Here is a 20369-nt window from a genome sequence, read left to right as displayed (position 1 = left end):
TTCTTTCTCTCTGATTAAAGATACGGAACATATGTTCGGTTGCCCTCTGTGTTCACTGAGCTGTGTGCCACCCCAGTTGACACCAAGGCATTGGAGGAAACAGTACTATTGCCCTCTGCCAACAACCCACACAGGTTTGAGAGGGACAATGACTGCTGCTATGTTGTTGACAAACCATCAGGCCAGCAGACCAGTAATCATGGCAACAGGCCGGCTATCTGACATTATAATTGGATAACAGGCAAACTAGTTGCTGCGGTCGGCATGGAGATAAGGAGTCTAAATGCTGCACAGGCAGGTAGACCTATAACAGTAACTAACCCTTAGCCTAAGACTACATGATGATAGATTAGGGCTCAAAACAATGTGCATCACATAGAAACTACAGCTGTTTTTCAGGAATAAGCCTGTGCAGAATAGGGAGAGGTTTTCCCCTAGCCACTGACACAGACCGGTCAGTTGTTTTTGTCAACATTTGTAAATTATCTGACCAAAGAGCTGTGGTGCACCAACTAGGATAATACTGAGATCTGCTTTGCCCTTTACCCACCGTCTTTTGCTTAACAAAACCACCAAGAACATATTAAATGGGGTTCTACTGTATGCATCCATTGTCAAGACCACAGTAGTGACATAGGGGCTACCTGGCAGATAGGTTAACTTGAATCAACCAGTATGCTTCTCTCGTCTAGATGTCATTAGGTAGACGTCCTCTGACTACTAGCTAGTACTAGCTGGACATGTCACCAACTGGAATGATGCTGTCAACCAAGTGACTGTGGCTAGCTTAGCTAGTTGGAATGATGCTGTCAGAAATGACCTACCTAGCTAACGTTAGCTATACCTTGCATGTCAACCAAGCAAACTCATGACTAACGTTAAACGAGCTAAGTTTTCTATTCAACTGAACCTACCTGGCTCAATGTTGGTCGTGGTAATAATAGGCAATTGACTTAACTAGTCTAACTAACTAGTTAGCTAGTTTTCAACGGCTTGCTACTAGCTAACGTTAACCTATCGTGTTGACAGCGATGCACCTACTGGTTCGATCAACACACAAAAAAAAGCTCGCTAGTACGGCTAACGTTAGCTATAACTCAGATAACTACTGTAGAGCTAGACTGGCAATCGGTAGCAAAGATAGCTAGTTTAGATGGCTAACAAGCATAACGTAGCTAGCCACCTTCAAAAACATTAACGGGACCACACAAACTACACCCTATGCTAACTCGCTAATTATGGTAAACACTTTCAATTGTCAATAGAACATTAAAAAAAACATGTTAGTGCATTTTGGACAGGATTTAACTAAAATTATAGCTGTAAATCCCGTACTGCTTGATTGTCATACAGCGCACGCCCAAACACCACTGCGGACAAGAGACCCCGTCCCCACTGGCACTAACGCGTTAGCTGCACTCTCCCCCTCCCGAAAGTGACAGTTCTATTTACCTTCTTGTCAATACGGACGGTGAATACATCACGGTCTTTCAGTGGCTCTCTGCTTAGAACCAACCCGTGGTTAAACTCCTGGACTGGTTGGTTCCGCTGAGCGGTTCGGTTCGAATTCGACAGTCCGATTAGCTTTCCGCTACACGGGTGCAGCTCAGCCGCCATCTTCACACGGGCGGCTTGCTTCGCGACACACGGGTTTGCGACAATATAAAGCTCCGTTTTTCTTTTGCAACCAATTCGAAATACACGCCCACTTTTTTAAAGGTGAACTGCATAAGGTCAAGCGAGCAAAATTGCTATATGCAAGTGTGGTAGCGCGCTTTCTCTCCAGAATCAATCCAATCAATCAACAGAACAATTGTCACTGATTTCCGAGAATGGGCCTTGATTTATATGCATACTTCTACCATATACCACAACTTAATATAAACGCTTTGAAACTAGGAATTTCCATGGGTGAAAAAAGTACAAAAATTTAACATACTTGAGTAAAAGTAAAGATACCTTAATAGAAAATGACTCAAGTAAAAGTGAAAGTCACCCAGTAAAATACTACCTGAGTAAAGGTCTAAAAGTATTTTGTTTTAAATATACTTAAGTATCCAAATTAAATGTAGTTGCTAAAATATACTTAAGTATCAAAAGTTTTTACAATAAAAAAAAAAAAAAATCCTTATATTAAACCAGAAGGCACAATTTTATTTTATTTATTTTTATTTGCGGATAGCCAGGGTCTCACTCTAACACTCAGACAGAATTTAAAAACAAAGCATTTGTGTTAGTGAGTCCGCCAGAACAGTGGCAGTAGAGATGACCAGGAATGTTCTCTTGATAAGCGAATTGGCCCATTTTCTGTCCTGCTAAGAATTCAAAATGTAACGAGTACTTTTGGGTGTCAGGGAAAATGTATGGAATAAAAAGTACATAATTTTATTTCGGAATGTAGTGAAGTAAAAGTAATAATTGTCAAAAAATATAAATAGTAAAGTAAAGTACAGATACCCCTCCAAAATACTTTAAAGTACTTTAAATCATTTTTACTTAAGCGAAAATTGGAAAGAAAGGGGCGGATCTGTACATTACACCACTGGGAATTTCAATCATAGAGAGCTTACAGTTTCTGGTTCATTCAGCATCCAGACAGGTAGCACTATATAAGGCATGCATTATGTTACAATGACACTGTTCATTAATAATGCATAAATATTAAAATAGAGAGCAATCAATGATTGCAGTGTGTGAGTCAGCTGGATATTGCAAATCCAAGTCATTATGATGACTCGGCAGGGGTAGATGCCTTGGTCACTGAATGGGACATTATCAGTTGCTGTGTATTGAAATATCACATTATTTAATGGAAACAATTTTGCCCAAAATTGTGCTTATGAAGAAAATATTTTTACAGTGAAAGACTCCATTATATAGTACACAGTATGAATCATATTACCTATCAAACATAGCGGTCAAACAAGGAAATAGATCCAATCATTATTCTAATAGGGGATTTTAGAAACACTTCAAATTAAGGGCTGTGTTTCGTGTAGGCTTACCCTGGTGTGACGTTTTGATAACCATGTAAATCTCTCTAGGACATGGTGACTTTTGTATTTACCCTCAAAAATGAAATGCTAATTAGCTGCTAATGTGGCTACAAAAGCCATGATGACCTGAACGAGACTGCCAAAACAGAGGCAAAGGTAAGCATCTCTGCATTAGCTATCTAATGTTAGCTACATGTAGTAATAAATAAATTGGCTACATTTCATTAAATTGACAATTCTGTGAACTGTCTTGTGAAAGTTTTCAATTGACACAATACCTGTTAGCAAAGGTGTCAGCTGGAGAAGATGTGCATGAACTTGCAGGGATGATGTCTACTTCGATACTAATTAACATTTTAGAATCCAGAGTAAATAGAACAGAATATATTAATAAAAGTCACCTTGTCCGAGAGAGATTACATGGTTACCAAAACATAAGCCTACACGAAACACTTCCCTTATTTTAAGTGTTTCTAAAATTCTCTATGGGAAAAATGAATGGTTTAAAAATGATTGGAACCATTTCCCTGTTGGACCGATAGGTGTTATATGACACCTCCACTACTCTATTTTCTTCAATGTTTTGATGGAAAATTTGCAGGGCTCATGTTACAAGATGGTGGCCTAGCAGTTAAGAGCGTTTGGCCAGTAACCAAAAGGTTGCTGGTTCAAATCCATGAGCTGACTAGGTGAAAAAAATATCATTTTTTATTAAATTTGTTATTTTAAGTATCCTTGAGCAAGGCACTTAACCCTAATTGCTCCTGTAAATCGCTCTGGTTAATTGCGTCTGCTAAATTACAAAAAATAAAGATGGACCACTAGAGGGCGCATGAGGCTGTTGGAGGAGGGACTAAGTTTTGACATCCAGTACAGCAGGTGGCAGTAACGCACCTTTCTCTGTCATGTCAAGCTGGCAGAAGGATATATCTACTGTACTGTCGTTGAAATATCTGTGTGTTCAATTTCATCCGTTTTTTTGTTAAAAATGTAACATAGCGGTTCATAATTAACTACCAAATTCAAGATGTGGCAGCCCGATCCTTTCCACAATGAGTTGGTCTCTATTATGGATGAATTAATCATGTCGTTGGAGGAGGAAATTTGCAAATGTATGGCGTTGTCGGTCTCCTCAACACAATACAGCACAGACATTGATGCAGGAGAGACAGGGGAAATTGAAAGAGAATCCAAGTTGCTAAAAGTAAGTGGCCGACTTTACTTCTACAAATACGAAATGTTATCTTCCGTGTTAATCATAAGTATCCTGTTCTCTTATTGTAGGTCGTGTTGACATGTGTGATGAAAAAGTTCGTGAAACAGACTCTCGCCAAAATCAACCAGTTGATCTCTAAAGGCACTGAAGCACTGCGTTCAGAGATATGCCAGAGTCAAAGTGAGATGAAATCTCTGAAAATGAAGCTATTGGAGATGACTGTTAGTAAGGAAGTACCTGAAAATACAGTGGAAAGAACCCCCAGGGACAGAGGAAGAGGAGGAATGGACAGAAGGATCATTATCACCAGAGTTTGCAGAGGATTTTAAGGTTTGTTATATTTGACATGTTTACAAGAATTGTGCAGTCCGACCATGGTGTTGACGTTATCTGTGAGAATGAGACTTTTACTATTATTATCCTGGGTGGCAGGTAGCCTAGTGGTTAGAGCATTGGACTAGTAACCAGAAGGTTGCAAGATCGAATCCCTGAGCTGACAAGGTAAAGGTAAAAATTGTTTGTTCTGCCCCTGAACAAGGCAGTTAACCAGTTCAATTGTCATTGAAAATACGATTTTTTTCTTAACTGACTTGCCTTGTTAAATAAATCCTGGTACTGCCGTTGTACCCTTGGGCGCTGCTCTGCTACTGAGTTACAATTCTAAAAAATTGCAATGCTTTTTTCCCCCCAGGTTGACGTGCCAACTCCCAGTGGTGAGGCTGACAACACTACAAATGTCAAGAAGGAGACCACGATCAGAGCTAAAACCATAGCGTTGGAACAGTCATTTATATCTCTAGCTAAAATACCTTCCTCCTCACTCATTGAGTCTATCAAACAGGTGGCTATTACAGACAAACAGGCAGCAAGCAGGCCTACAGACAAACAGTCAGCGAGCAGGCCTACAGACGATCAGGCCCCATGTACAGACCCACAAACTCCCAGTGGGGACTCTGGGGTGTCCACCAGACCCAGGAGGAAGAAGACGAGAATAGAAGCGCAACCCACAGCGGCAAAATCAGACGGAAGTGAGGAAAACGCTGATGACCAATGGGAGGAGAATGCTAAAGCTGGACAAACCTTGAATGACAAATATGTTCACAACATAAAGCCAAGGCCCAACATAAAGAAAAACCAGACTACCACCACCAGGAAAGAGCACCACTGTCTGGACTGCGGTAAGGTTTTTAAGAATTCAAGTAATTTAAAACTGCATCAACAGACTCACACAGGAGAGAGACCTTATTGTTGTGAATTGTGCGGGAAATGTTTCCCGACTGCTTGGAAGCTCAGAATACACCAAGCAGTGGTCCACAGAAGAGAGAAGCCACTTGAGTGTCCAACATGTGGGAAGTGCTTTGCAACAAAGAGTTATTTGGACACTCACGCAAGCGTTCATTCAACAGAGAAACCGTTCCGATGCCTCGTGTGTCAGAAGTGTTTTAAAAGTAAAAAGGGCTTCAAGGAACACACAACGATGCACAATTCAAATTCAGATTCATATGCGTGTGACAAATGTCCAAAAACCTTTGTTAAGTTGAAATACCTCAAGAATCATCAGCTAACTCACAGTGGAGGAGGATCTCACCGTTGTGAATTGTGTGGGAAAGGTTTCAAGACTCCTTCTCAGCTCAAACAACACCAAGCATCAGTCCATAGGGGAGAGAAGCCATTCCAATGTCCCACATGTGGGAAATGCTTCGCAACAAAGACAAATTTGAAAATTCACACAAGTGTTCATTCAGGGGAGAGAGCATTCCAGTGCCCTCAATGTCAGATGTGTTTCAAAACCAAGTATACTCTTAATGCCCATAAGAAGACGCACACGGATTCCAAGCCATATTCTTGCGACAAATGCCCAATGACCTTTATCCGGTCACATTACCTCAGAAGGCATGAGATCTCGCACCTGACCAGCAAGCCATTTGTGTGCAGCCACTGTGGGAAAGGCTTCAAAGGTGAACGTGGGCTCAAGGGACACGAACGCACCCACACCGAAGACCCAACTTATACCTGTGACGAATGTGGCAAGGGTTTCTATCAACATGAATCGTTTCAAGTCCATGCGGCCTTGCACACCGGAGAGAAGCCGTTCACCTGTGATTACTGCAGTAAAACCTTTGCTCTGGCGTCCTACCTTAAAACCCACATCGCAAATCATCACTCTGTCACCAAACCCCACGTCTGTGGGAAATGTGGCAGGAAATATAAGGATTTCACCCATTTCAGAATCCATATGTTTCAGGGTTGTCAAGAGGAGGCTGCAGCGTTGGTTTGACGACTTATTGTTTGTTATAAGATGTAATATGTTGTGTTTTCACTACAAACATGCATGTTTCCTTGCACAGTACCAATAACATTTGTTTTGAATAGATTGTTTTTTTTATGTCTACAGACTTGGCCAGTAATAAAACCATACCAGGGGATCTATAACTCTTAAATTGCACCTCTGGTTGGATGCAGGTTAAAGGCACAACCTGTAACTTTCATTCTGACAATGATTTGTCATTCATTGTTATTTTGGAATTGTGATTAAAGTTGTAATGTTCTTGTTTCACTACAAACATGTATGTTTACTTGTTAATCAATATACAACCTTTAGACTTGGCTATGATAGAGCGCAGTACTACACATTTGTTTTTAAGTAATTTTTTTAGACAGATTATTAGTATTGTTGAATAGATGAACATCTGAAAAAAAAATCATATGTTGAACATGTAAAATATAAGGCTATAATGATAGCCACTACAAAACATGAATAAGAGACTTTCACCCAGTAACTACTCAATGATGACTCAAGCCCTCAATAGGTTTATTTCACAGTAATACTGTAAGCAGACTTGACACCCTCCCTGAAGTAACACATCTCCGTGTTTAGAAGTCATCGAGATCATGCAGGGCTGTATTCAATGATGTGAAACATTCTGACAGTTGCCTATAGAAATAGAATGAATAAAGCTGACACGATTCCTTATTCTAACAACCAATCATATCTGTTCTACACAACATGTTTCTGAATGTAACTTTCTGTAACAACATCTCTCTGAACAGGCCCCAGTTGTGGCCCCTGTAGCTTGTGGTTAGGACCAGGAGTTTTCACATGACCATGTGACTTCATCAGGAAAGCACCGTCTACAGACCCTTTAGCAAGGTCATTGCACTATCTAGTAGTGCACAACAGGTGGCGGTATATACTTACCTCTTAGAAAGGGAAACGCGTGGAACCAGTGTCTGGTTCATTCAGCATCAAGACAGGCATCGCTATATAAGGCATACATTATGCTTCAATGATACTGTTCCTTAATACGTAGACATTAAAATAGAGAGCAATCAATGATTGCAGTGTGTGAGTCAGCTGGATATTGCAAATCCAAGTCATTATGATGACTCGACAGGAATAGATGCCTTGCTCACCGAATGGGACATTATTCGTTGCGGTGCATTGAGATATCACATTATTTTATGGAAATAATTTTCCCCGAATGTGTGCTATGAAGAAAACACCTTTACAGCGAAAGACTGCATTATTTCCTTCGTTGTTTCGATGCGAAGTTGCAGAGAACGTGCTACAAGACCGACCATTAGAGGGCGCACGAGGCTGTTGGAGGAGGGACTACGTGTTAACATCCAGTACAGCAGGTGGCAGTAACGCGCCTTTCAATATAATATACAGCAATGTCAAGCTTCTCGTAGAAGAATACATCCGTTGGCGTCAAACGGGCTGTGGTTGTTGTGCTTAACATTTTAACGTTAGCGGTTGATAGCTAATTAACTATCAAATACAAGATGTGGCAGCCTGATCCTTACCATAATGAGTTGGTCTTTGTTATGGATGAATTAATGACGTCGTTGGAGGATGAAATTGATAAATGTATGGCGGTCTTAGTCTTTTCCACACAAGACAGGACAGACATTGATGCAGGGGAGACGGGGGAATTTGAAAGAGAATCCAAGTTGGAGGTTAAAGTAAGTGGCTAACTTTGCTTCTACAAGTTCAAACTGTTAACGTATGTGCTAATTAGTTTGCTATTGATAGTGCAGGTTGGCATTTATTGAGAAGACTCATGTACTGTAGTTTAAATAAAGGTTAAATAAATAAATAAAATACTGGAGGCAGCTCTGCAGAGTGGTCACTAGCTGGCACGGCCACAATGTCATCAAATCTGATTTTAAACATAACATTAACCACACTGCTAACCCTAATGCTGTGTTTTCATACATTTTTACGATAAAGCCCATTTTTACTTTGCTGCTGGCCCGTCTAAAGGAAACTGCATCCAGGGTAGAGTTGCCAGGTTGTGTTAATATTTCTGAAAACCCGCCCACATGCCGGGAAAACTAGCCCAATGTCTTTTTTTTCTGGCAGCCAAGAGAGCTGCCACATTTGAACCAATAAACACTTTCTCCATTAAAAAAAAATCTGAGAGCAGCTTCTAGTTTTGTGCCAACATCCATCAAATTCCTTAATATACGTTTTTTTGTTGTTGTATTGTACTGTAGCCTACATGTTTTTGTGTTATGTTATGTGTCTTGTATGTACCATTCTTCACCACACATGAAGTCACCTCCCAGGAAATACAATTTATTTTAATTGAATAACATTATCGAGTGAATTAGGAATGATTATACAACGGGTGGGTCTAATCCTGAATGCTGATTGGTTAAAACTGCATTCCAGCCAGTGTCTATTCCACAAGTTACCACTGGCTAAATCTATGACTTTAAATTGAATGCCTTAACAACCATCCATGTATATAAAAAAGTGATAATACCCTCGAAGCTGGTGTTTTTGGGTGGATATATTGGCACGGTTTGCCGGCCCGAGACGAAACAACACCCGTGCCAATATATCCTCCAAACACCGGCTTCTCTGGCATTATCATTTAAATATCGAAGTAAGACAAAAAAAAACGTTATAGCGAGTTAACGTGATGTAATAAAGGAATCTGAATATGTGCAAGAAAAAAAACATAATTCAACCTTTATTTTTTATTTTTTTATTTCACCTTTATTAGGTAACCAGGTAGGCAAGTTGAGAACAAGTTCTCATTTACAATTGCGACCTGGCCAAGATAAAGCAAAGCAGTTCGACACATACAACGACACAGAGTTACACATGGAGTAAAACAAACATACAGTCAATAGTACAGTATAAACAAGTCTATATAAGATGTGAGCAAATGAGGTGAGATAAGGGAGGTAAAGGCAAAAAAAGGCCATGGTGGCAAAGTAAATACAATATAGCAAGTAAAACACTGGAATGGTAGATTTGCAATGGAAGAATGTGCAAAGTAGAAATAAAGATAATGGGGTGCAAAGGAGCAAAATAAATAAATAAAATAAATACAGTAGGGAAAGAGGTAGTTTGGGCTAAATTATAGGTGGGCTATGTACAGGTGCAGTAATCTGTGAGCTGCTCTGACAGTTGGTGCTTAAAGCTAGTGAGGGAGATAAGTGTTTCCAGTTTCAGAGATTTTTGTAGTTCGTTCCAGTCATTGGCAGCAGAGAACTGGAAGGAGAGGCGGCCAAAGAAAGAATTGGTTTTGGGGGTGACTAGAGAGATATACCTGCTGGAGCGTGTGCTACAGGTGGGAGATGCTATGGTGACCAGCGAGCTGAGATAAGGGAGGACTTTACCTAGCAGGGTCTTGTAGATGACATGGAGCCAGGGGGTTTGGCGACGAGTATGAAGCGAGGGCCAGCCAATGAGAGCGTACAGGTCGCAATGGTGGGTAGTATATGGGGCTTTGGTGACAAAACGGATTGCACTGTGATAGACTGCAAATTTGCCAGATCATTTTACATCAATGGATGTTGATTTGACTGAAATTATTAAGCATTAATGCCAAAGGGGGTTTGGTATATGGTCAATATACCACCACTAAGGGCAGTTCTTATGCACAACGCAACGCAGTGCCTTATTGCTATTATAAACTGGTTACCAACATAATTAGACCAGTAAAAATAAATGTCTGACATACCACGGCTGTCAGCCAATCAGCATTCAGGTGTCAAACCACTCAGTTTATAATTGTAAATAAATTGCCTTTGCACATGTGCATAACTATAGATAAATCCAACAGTAGAGTTTGAGTGATGGAAGTTGGACAGAGGATCTCGAAGTCTCTGCGCAAGAATCACAATTCGTTTGGCTATTTTCTGGCAATTGTGCCGTTATGTGCCAGATGTGAAGACCACAAACTGCTATAAATTGCCTATTTGCGAGATTCACTTGTCATTTCTAAAATATTGGTGTATATAATTAATTCAACGTTGCCATGGTTTGCTTAGCTAGATGCAGGTCACAGAGACAGTAGCCCCTGATAGGCCTGCATCTCATTTCAGATGGCCAACAGTAGCGTAGGCAAGATGTAGCCTAAACTGAACTATTTAGCAGCTTGCTTAGTTAAAAATGACAGACTCATTTATTCCGCATGAATAGTGAGGCGATTCGAGGTAAGAAGTATTTGTGTTGCCCAATTGCGGCAGGGTAGCCTAGTGGTTAGAGCGTTGGACTAGTAACCGGAAGGTTGCAAGTTCAAACCCCCGAGCTGACAAGGTACAAATCTGTCGTTCTGCCCCTGAACAGGCAGTTAACCCACTGTTCCTAGGCCGTCATTGTAAATAAGAATTTGTTCTTAACCGACTTACCTATTTAAATAAAGGAAAAATAAATAAATAAAAATAGCCTGCTGGAATAGGCTGGGGTCGTAATTTTAATTACTGATTCAAATGTGATTCATAATATGGATACGAACTGAATATGCTTGTCAACAACAGCCAGTGTTTGTTTTTTTGACCCCTAGCCTAATCTGATTGATACCGTTAATTGCATTCTAACAACAGTTTATTGGCAATTGTGATAGAGCAGTGACAATGACCACAATTGATAACTTCCAATTTTAATTAACTAAAGATGGCCATTAATAATTGCATAATAACGCGAGGCTACAACAACGATAAATAAATGTATAGGCTATTTATTGAATCTGTTTGCCAGCTCTAAGTACGCTACACAAGTGGCACAAATTGATTTGCAATGACTCCAGTGATCATCATTTCAACATATTTATTGTATCAAATGGTAGGCTGTATTTGATTATTAGGCTACTTGATGGCCAACAGATGCAAATGTATCATTCTCCACATTTAATGTTAGTTTCATTGTGGACTTTTCCCCGTAACAGAAGCACGCAAGGGAGTTCCATAACTTCCATTTCAAAGTTCTACTCACGCGGTGCTCGAGACCCAAGAACTGAGTGAAACCCTTTGCATGATACGGTTTTCTTTAAGCGAAGTCCAGTTTAAACCACCTCCAAGCAACTGTATCTAATGCACTCTATTGCTCCTAAAGTCGTTTTCCAGTACTTTGTTGCCATTATTACTTGATATGCATCAGTTCTAGAGCGTTAATATGTTTAATGGAAAAAGCGTTGGAAATAGTGTCTCCATAATGACGCTCTAAATAGCCTACCTACAACTGGTGAAAAGTTGTCACGACGTGCCCGCGTGCTGCTCCGCCTCCACTCACTCACGTGACTCTGCGATCTCTCAGGGTTTCCCAAACTATGCCTCCCCCCATTTTAGTTTTTTGAATTATAGTAACCAACTCGTTATCAGGGGGGCCCCAGGCCTGAGTTTGGGAAACACTGTCTCAGCACAAACACCACTCCGGCCCTCCCCACCATTCACTCAGCAACAGACTGCCTAATAGTCAGCAGCACAGCGAAATTAAATCTGTGATTTTTTTTTTTTTAAGAAAAATGCCATGGCAGCATGGATGCTATATACAGTGGGAGAACAAGTATTTGATACACTGCCGATTTTGCAGGTTTTCCCACTTACAAAGCATGTAGAGGTCTGTAATTTTTATCATAGGTACACTTCAACTGTGAGAGACGGAAACTAAAACAAAAATCCAGAAAATCACATTGTATGATTTAAGTAATTAATTTTATTAATATGCATTTTATTGCATGACATAAGTATTTGATCACCTACCAACCAGTAAGAATTCCGGCTCTCACAGACCTGTTAGTTTTTCTTTAAGAAGCCCTCCTGTTCTCCACTCATTACCTCTTAACTGCACCTGTTTGAACTCGTTACCTGTATAAAAGACACCTGTCCACGCACTCAATCAAACAGACTCCAACCTCTCCACAATGGCCAAGACCAGAGAGCTTTATAAGGACATCAGGGATAAAATTGTAGACCTGCACAAGGCTGGGATGGGCTACAGGACAATAGGCAAGCAGCTTGGTGAGAAGGAAACAACTGTTGGCGCAATTATTAGAATATGGAAGAAGTTCAAGATGACGGTCAATCACCCTCGGTCTGGGGCTCCATGCAAGATCTCACCTCGTGGGGCATCAATTATCATGAGGAAGGTGAGGGATCAGCCCAGAACACACGGCAGGACCTGGTCAATGAACTGAAGAGAGCTGGGACCAGTCTCAAAGAAAACCATTAGTAACACACTACGCCGTCATGGATTAAAATCCTGCAGCGCACACAAGGTCCCCCTGCTCAAGCCAGCGCTTTCTGATGTATCAAATACTTATGTCATGCAATAAAATGCAAATTCATTACTTAAAAATCATACAATGTGATTTTCCGGATTTTTGTTTTAGATTCCGTCTCTCACAGTTGAAGTGTACCTATGATAAAAAATGACAGACCTCTACATGCTTTGTAAGTAGGAAACACTGCCGATTTTGCAGGTTATCAAATACTTGTTCTCCCCACTATGTTTTTTTATATATATATTACACAATCACAAACAGGCAGCAAGCAGGCCTACAGACAACAAACAGGCAGCAAACAGACTCTCACCAAAATCAACCAGTTGATCTCTAAAGGCACTGAAGCACTGCTTTCAGAGATATGCCAGAGTCAAAGTGGGATTAAATCTCAGAAAAGGAAGCTTATATACAGTATATAAAGTAGCCCAAAAACACAAAACCCGCAACACGATTTTCAAATAGGCTAATTTGGCAAGAGAACCGATGACATGGCAACCCTGCTCCATGATGACAAACATCAACAGCTTGAAAAAAGGTTGTTGTGGAATGAAAAATAAGTGTATATCTGTTCTCTGATTCTAGGTCCAGTTGACATGTGTGATGAAACAGTTCGTGAAACAGACTCTCACCAAAATCAACCAGTTGATCTCTAAAGGCACTGAAGCACTGCGTTCAGAGATATGCCAGAGTCAAAGTGAGATGAAATCTCTGAAAATGAAGCTATTGGAGATGACTGTTAGTAAGGAAGTACCTGAAAATACAGTGGAAATAACCCCAGGGACAGAGGAAGAGGAGGAATGGACAGAAGCACCATTATCACCAGAGTTTGCAGAGGATTTTCAGGTTTGTTATATTTTACATGTTTACATGGGGTTGACGTTATCTGTGAGAATGAGACTTTTACTATTATTATCCTTGAATCCCAGGACTGACTGCTACTGCCGTTGTACCCTTGGGTGCTGCTCTGCGACTGAGTTATAATTCAAAAAATTGCAACCCTTTTTTTTCCCCAGGTTGACTTGCCAACTCCCAGTGGTAAGGCTGACAACACTACAAATGTCAAGAAGGAGACCACGATCAGAGCTAAAACCATAGCGTTGGAACAGTCATTTATATCTCTAGCTAAAATACCTTCCTCCTCACTCATTGAGTCTATCAAACAGGTGGCTATTACAGACAAACAGGCAGCAAGCAGGCCTACAGACAAACAGGCAGCAAGCAGGCCTACAGACAAACAGGCAGCAAGCAGGCCTACAGACAAACAGGCAGCAAGCAGGCCTACAGACAAACAGGCAGCAAGCAGGCCTACAGACAAACAGGCAGCAAGCAGGCCTACAGACAAAAATCCAGTAAGCAGGCCTACAGACAATCAGGCCCCAAGTACAGACCCCCAAACTCCAGGTGGGGACTCTGTGGTGTCCACCAGACCCAGGAGGAAGAAGAAGAGAATAGAAGCGCAACCCACAGCGGCAGAATCAGACGGAAGTGAGGAAAACTCTGATGACCAATGGGAGGAGAATGCTAAAGCTGGACAAACCTCGAATGACAAATATGTTCACAACATAAAGCCAAGGCCCAACATAAAGAAAAACCAGACTACCACCACCAGGAAAGAGCACCACTGTCTGGACTGCGGTAAGGTTTTTAAGAATTCAAGTAATTTAAAACTGCATCAACAGACTCACACAGGAGAGAGACCTTATTGTTGTGAATTATGCGGGAAATGTTTCCCGACTGCTTGGAAGCTCAGAATACACCAAGCAGTGGTCCACAGAAGAGAGAAGCCGCTTGAGTGTCCAACATGTGGGAAGTGCTTTGCAACAAAGCATTATTTGGACACTCACGCAAGCGTTCATTCAACAGAGAAACCATTTCGATGCCTCGTGTGTCAGAAGTGTTTTAAAAGTAAAAGTGGTCTCAAGGAACACACAATGTTGCACAATTCAGATTCATATGCGTGTGACAAATGTCCAAAAACCTTTGTTAAGTTGAAATACCTCAAGAATCACCAGCTAACTCACAGTGGAGGAGGAGCTCACCGTTGTGAATTGTGTGGGAAAGGTTTCAAGACCCCTTCTGAGCTCAAACGGCACCAAGCATCAGTCCATAGGGGAGAGAAGCCATTCCAATGTCCCACATGTGGGAAGTGTTTCGCAGAGAATAAAAATTTGAAAATCCACGCAAGTGTTCATTCAGAAGAGAGAGCATTCCAGTGCCCTCAATGTCAGATGTGTTTCAAAACCAAGTATACTCTTAACGACCATAAGAAGACACACACGGATTCCAAGCCGTATTCTTGCGACAAATGCCCAATGACCTTTATCCGGTCTTATTACCTCAAGATTCATCAAGCTTCGCACCTGACCAGCAAGCCATTCGTGTGCAGCCACTGTGGGAAAGGCTTCAAAGGTGAACGTGGGCTCAAGAGACATGAACGCACCCACACCGAAGACCCAACTTATACCTGTGACAAATGTGGCAAGGGTTTCTATCAACACGAATCATATAAAGTCCATGCGGCCTTGCACACCGGAGAGAAGCCGTTCACCTGTGATCACTGTGAAAAAACCTTTGCTCTGGCATCCTACCTTAAAACCCACATAGTGAAACTTCACTCTGTCACCGAACCCCACGTCTGTGGGAAATGTGGCAAGAAATATAAGGATTTCACCCATTTTAGAATCCATATGTTTCAGGGTTGTCAAGAGGCTGCGGCGTTGGTTTGACTATAACAAGAATTGCCTATCATTGGAAATGACCATTTCTCTTCTTTCTAATGTTGGAAGGGATCAAAATATATATTGGAAATATATGGTACATGGAAATCAAGATATGGAGGCAGGTGGGATGGGCTGAGAGTAACTGAGGGGTGGGATTAGAAACTCATAATCTGTGTAATAGTTAGGACTGAAAACACCATATCATGCATACCGGAAATGCCTGAGTACCATTTCAGGTGTAATGTGTATATCAAACTATTTCTGACATGTAATACCTTGTATAAAAAATACTGTGTATGAATAATGTGCATGTAACAAAAATGGAAAACAAAATTAATTTTATTCATACAGGGGATAGATTGGCCAGTAATAAAAATAATAGTAAATCAAAAAATTTGAGGAGACCTACAACCCCCCCCCTCCCTTAAATTAGCCCCCTGGTTGGATGCAGGTTACAGGCACAACCTGTAACTTTCATTCTGACAATGCTGTCATTCATTGTTATTTTGGAATTGTGAATAAAGTTGTAATATGTTCTTGTTTCACTACAAACATTGTTATTCAATATACAACCGTTAGACTTGGTGATTATAGAGCACAGTACCACACATTAGTTTTGAAAAAAATATCTACACAGATGTCAGTATTGTAGAACATCGGATCAAATCATACTTTGACCATGTAAAATATAAGGCTATAATCATAGTCACTACAAAACATGAATAATAGAGCTTTTCACCAAGTAACTACTCAATGATGATTCAAGCTCTCAATATGTTTATTTCACAGTAATACTGTGAGCAGACGGATGCATCCCTGAATTAACACATCTCCATGTTTAGAAGTTATCAAGATCATGCAGGGCGGTATTCAATGATGTGAAACATTCAAGAATGGTGTGATTGCGGCCTGTGGAAAAAAAAACTCATACTTTTATTTACTTTTTAACCCACATTTTCATCGCTGGAATGGTATAACTCATGGAAACCATGTGTTTGATGTGTTTGTTATTCTATTTATTCAGTTCGAGCCATGCTAATGAGCCCGTCTTTCCCAATGAATCTGAACATTCTGTAACAACATCCTTGGGTGGATTCGATTATACTGAGCTGCGGGGCAGCGGGCAAAGGCCCATCAAATCACTGGCCGAAAGGAGTATCCTTCTTAATTGGGTCACTTTTGTTTTGGGCCGACTTCGCTGTGAGCTTTAAACAGGACACCTGGCTCATACCCGGGAGGCAGCCCCATTCCAAATCGAATGCAATCAACTTTCAGCCAATGTAAAACAGTCCTACATGGGCGCCCGGGCGAGATTAATCGAACCCCTTCCTGAACAGGCCCCAGTTGTGGCTACTACAGCTTGTGGTTAGGACCAGGGGTTTTCACACAGTGAGGAACCGTCAGGACCCCCCTCTATGCCCTCAGAGAGTGCCTAAGGATAGATACAAATCTGTATATATTTTTATATATTATGTCATTTAGTTTTCATTGATTTAATATTTATTTGTCTTAATTGTAATGATCTTCCTTTTGAATTTCTTCAGTTTGTATTGGAAAAAGAAGGGTTAATATCCAAGAGAAAAAATATCCAATCAGAATTTTTCTTTGGTAGTCCCTTAGTAAAAAATAATCTAGCTGCGCTCAATGCTCATTGGCCAGACCCTCAGGCTTTGAATAGAAAGTACCAGCCAATGTCGTTTATATCGACTTCAATTAGAGCAGCATTTTGGAATGACAGTAAAATCAACCAATCAGAAATTGTCTTGTAATAGGTGGGACAATTGTATGATGTATACGTCACTAATTCAGAGCCAATAGCGAGCCGTCTCTTGTTTTCTCACACTTGAACCTAGCTAGCTGGCTAGTTTTTTTGCAGCGAGTGTATGTAACGATGGCAACTGCAGAGAGAGTAATCAAGGACGATTAGGTGGCTAAATTGTTAGCATCGCCCTTTTCAAGACAAACTTTGAATTAAAAATGTAATCTTGTACAGACCGGGAGACCAACTCCTGCACTGCCTGATTTGGTGGAAAGAGTTTTGAAAGGCATTTTCAAGTTAATAATTATGAGCACTATCCGTGGCTGTGAGCCAACAAAAAAAGCTTTACTGTTGGAATTGCCTACTCTTCAGCACTGATAATAGCTCAACCTGGACAATTGGTTTCAAAGATTTAGACTGTTTGACAAAGTCAGCACGTCGACACAAAAACTCAACTTCACACCTGCGAGCTACAGTGAGTTACATTTTTGGGGGGGGACACAGATCTTGAGAAAAATGCTGCTAGGCCACCAAAATGAGAGAAAAAAAATCTTGCATTCTTTTAGTTTACCAGCACCTTGTGACATCACCAGATTAAGAGAGTGCGCATAGCAATGAATGAACAGAGTTTGCTGGAAGTTTCTTTCACCTTGGTTTGTACGGCGTTTATTCCAGAGGCCATGACTGCGGCCCCATCATAACACTGCGCCACAATTTAACGAGTTGAGTTTCTTCTTAACGAGCGGCGGTGCAATGAGACACTTGCTCGCAATGATAAAGTCAGGCACAACAGGGAGATTCTAAAGCGACTTATTCATACGGTTGTGTTTTTAGGCAAGCAATAATTAGCATTCAGAGGTCATGATGAGGGTAAAGAATCAGCTAATAAGGGAAACTACTTGGAAACACTGGATTTCTTGGCTGAGTATAACAGCACGTTAAACTGCCATTTGGCAATGGCTACCGTGTTCACAGGCACTTCCAGCAAAATCCCAAATGACCTGATACACACGGTCTCAAATGTATTGACTGATGTCATGAAGGAAACATTTAAGTAAACCCCCTTTGTAACCATCATGGTTGACGAGACGACAGACATCAGCAATGTAGCCCAAATGTCTTATGTGTTGCGTTACTCTACCGATGGTGGTGTGAATGAAAGGTTATTCAAATTTGAGGATATAACTGAGGATAAACGGGCAGAACCGGTTGCTGTCCGAATTATCAGCTTTCTAGAGGAGTGTGAATGCACGGTCAAAGTTGTGGCAGTGTTACGATGGGGCCGCTGTCTAACGAACAAAACTACTGGATGAAATATGCCAGCGAAGACTACCCAGCGTGGCGCCAATACGATGGAACTTCTCCTCAAACTTAGTTTGCACTGTGTGTGGGGAAAAAAAGGCGGAACTCATCAAACTATTCGAATACATAGTGAACCATCACGATGACTTTGATGAAGACACCGTTCACTGCGCAGATGGATACATGATCCACATGACAAGCTTCGAGTTCTGCTTCCTACTCTGTATTTGCATACTCCGACGTGCTTTTTTGGAATATTGCAGAACAGGGAGTTTGACATGTCGTTCTGCTTGTCCAGTGTGGATGACTTCTGCAACACCACAGAGGGGGGGAAAGGAAAATTCGATTCCATCTACGAGGACACTGTGAGTGAGACCGGAGTTCCGACGGGGGCGCAGGACACATATACAAGGAGACGTTCGCGGGCAGTACCAACAGCTACACAGTGCGATCATCGACAACATTGTCAGTCAGCTAATAAACAGGTTCAATGACCATGAAAGGCTCATGTTCCTTGCCCTCCTTGACCCACAAAAGTTATCAATATATAGGGAAACACCAAACTTTCCAAACGTTGCATTCTCAAGTCTCGAGGAAAACTATGGCCCTAATTTTGATTTGCCGCGGCTTAAAACAGAACTCACCGTTATATACTCAATGTCTGACTTCGAGGGTAAGAGCCTGGCTGATCTGCTCCACTTTCTCCAGCAGAAGAGACTAATTGATAGTATGCACCAATTGTATCTGCTTACCTGTCTAGTTTTCACCATTCCAGTGTCCACTGCATCAGTAGAAAGAACATTTTCAAGACATATTCCAGGAACACCACTGGACAGGCCTGACTGTCAGCCCTGGCTTTGACCTCAATCGAAAAATAACTTATTTCAGATTTAAAATCAAAAGACAAGCTATATGAACCTGCCATTGCCCATTTCATAAAGAAGGACAGGACAAAGGACTACGTTTTTAAATGATAGTCATAATGGTGAAGGGACTTTGTTTTTATCTACAGCTTGCTTTTTGTTGCTATCTCGTTCATATCATTTTGAATACATTGTGTAAAATATTACTTCAACTTTAGATCACTGATTGTGTGGTTAAAACTAAGGTAATGACGTTGCAATTGGAAGTACTGGGTACATGACATTTCGTGTTGTGCATTTTTTTATTGTTGCATGCTGGAGATAGAACATCGAATACAGCGCAACTTTTTCTCTCTCTGACAGCGTATACTGTCCGTGGTCTTGAAACAATGTGAGTAGTTGTGTGGTTGAATTTATTCGGCCACTATTTGAGTGACTGTTTGTTCTGGCAAATGTTTATTTGAAACGACCCAATCATATTTTATTCTAACGTGGTTCCTGCTATTGATATTTGCAACCGTTGTGTACGTGTGCTGCTTCTGTGAACCACAGCCGAGGAGTGGTTTAGGACCGTTTGACTCTGTCATCAAGTAATTGCTTCCCCTACATAGGTCTGCAAAAGACAGGTCTCATGTCATGCTCTGTATACACAGGCATCCAAGTTCTCTATATGTATGACGTCAGATCTTTTTCCTCAACTAAGGGCCTATCTCCAATAGTCATGTTTCGCCACTGTTTTCACATGACCATGTGACCACCAGGAAAAACTTGGTCTGCAGAACCTCCTGCTACAGAGCTATAGGTAACTACCAAAATATACTTGAGTAAATGAGAGATACAAAAGCCTTGCTCAGACTGCAGGCCTTAATCCTTAAAGAGCAACTGCCCCTAAAAAGCAACTAATCCCTTTGAAAACAATAGTGTGCAACGGCAGCCCTTAATTAGGGGCGTTCCTCCACGTTCCTCCACACCCCCCTCGAGCATCCCATTG

General features: G+C 41.1%; 2 protein-coding genes and 1 pseudogene across 5 annotated transcripts in view; 2 read left to right on the top strand and 1 right to left on the bottom strand.

Annotated features, from left to right (window-relative positions):
* The window catches only part of LOC139416072 (neuralized-like protein 4), a 44181-nt gene extending 42559 nt beyond the window's left edge, over positions 1-1622 (bottom strand). For 2 of the 4 annotated variants that reach the window (XM_071164326.1, XM_071164329.1), the window contains exon 1: positions 1453-1617. In XM_071164326.1, coding sequence (XP_071020427.1) covers positions 1453-1617 — 165 coding nt within the window. Of the gene's footprint in view, positions 1-1452 lie in introns of all 4 variants that reach the window. The other 2 variants (XM_071164327.1, XM_071164328.1) reach the window with 2 other exon arrangements.
* Positions 1623-3966: 2344 nt separating this feature from the next.
* On the top strand, positions 3967-6744 carry LOC139417156 (oocyte zinc finger protein XlCOF6-like; annotated as a pseudogene).
* A 1160-nt stretch (positions 6745-7904) lies between these two features.
* On the top strand, positions 7905-15868 carry LOC139417155 (zinc finger protein 250-like). Its single transcript, XM_071166397.1, has 3 exons — positions 7905-8178; positions 13317-13577; positions 13748-15868. The coding sequence occupies exons 1-3, from the start codon at positions 7999-8001 to the stop codon at positions 15458-15460; spliced, it is 2154 nt and encodes a 717-aa protein (XP_071022498.1). The 5' UTR covers positions 7905-7998; the 3' UTR covers positions 15461-15868.
* Positions 15869-20369: the final 4501 nt, after the last annotated feature.

This window comes from Oncorhynchus clarkii, chromosome 9, assembly GCF_045791955.1.
Source record: "Oncorhynchus clarkii lewisi isolate Uvic-CL-2024 chromosome 9, UVic_Ocla_1.0, whole genome shotgun sequence".
Lineage (NCBI taxonomy): Eukaryota > Metazoa > Chordata > Actinopteri > Salmoniformes > Salmonidae > Oncorhynchus > Oncorhynchus clarkii.
The sequence above is the reverse complement of the archived record's forward strand: the minus strand, read 5'-3'. Positions and strand labels throughout refer to the sequence as shown.

What these genes read in the sequence shown, in the direction of transcription:
- LOC139417155 (XM_071166397.1), top strand. Translation starts at nt 7,999, where the DNA reads ATGTGGCAGCCTGATCCTTACCATAATGAGTTGGTCTTTGTTATGGAT. An exon ending in AATCCAAGTTGGAGGTTAAA is followed by an intron (nt 8,179 to 13,316) that starts GTAAGTGGCTAA and finishes CTCTGATTCTAG; the next exon opens with GTCCAGTTGACATGTGTGAT. An exon ending in AGTTTGCAGAGGATTTTCAG is followed by an intron (nt 13,578 to 13,747) that starts GTTTGTTATATT and finishes TTTTTTCCCCAG; the next exon opens with GTTGACTTGCCAACTCCCAG.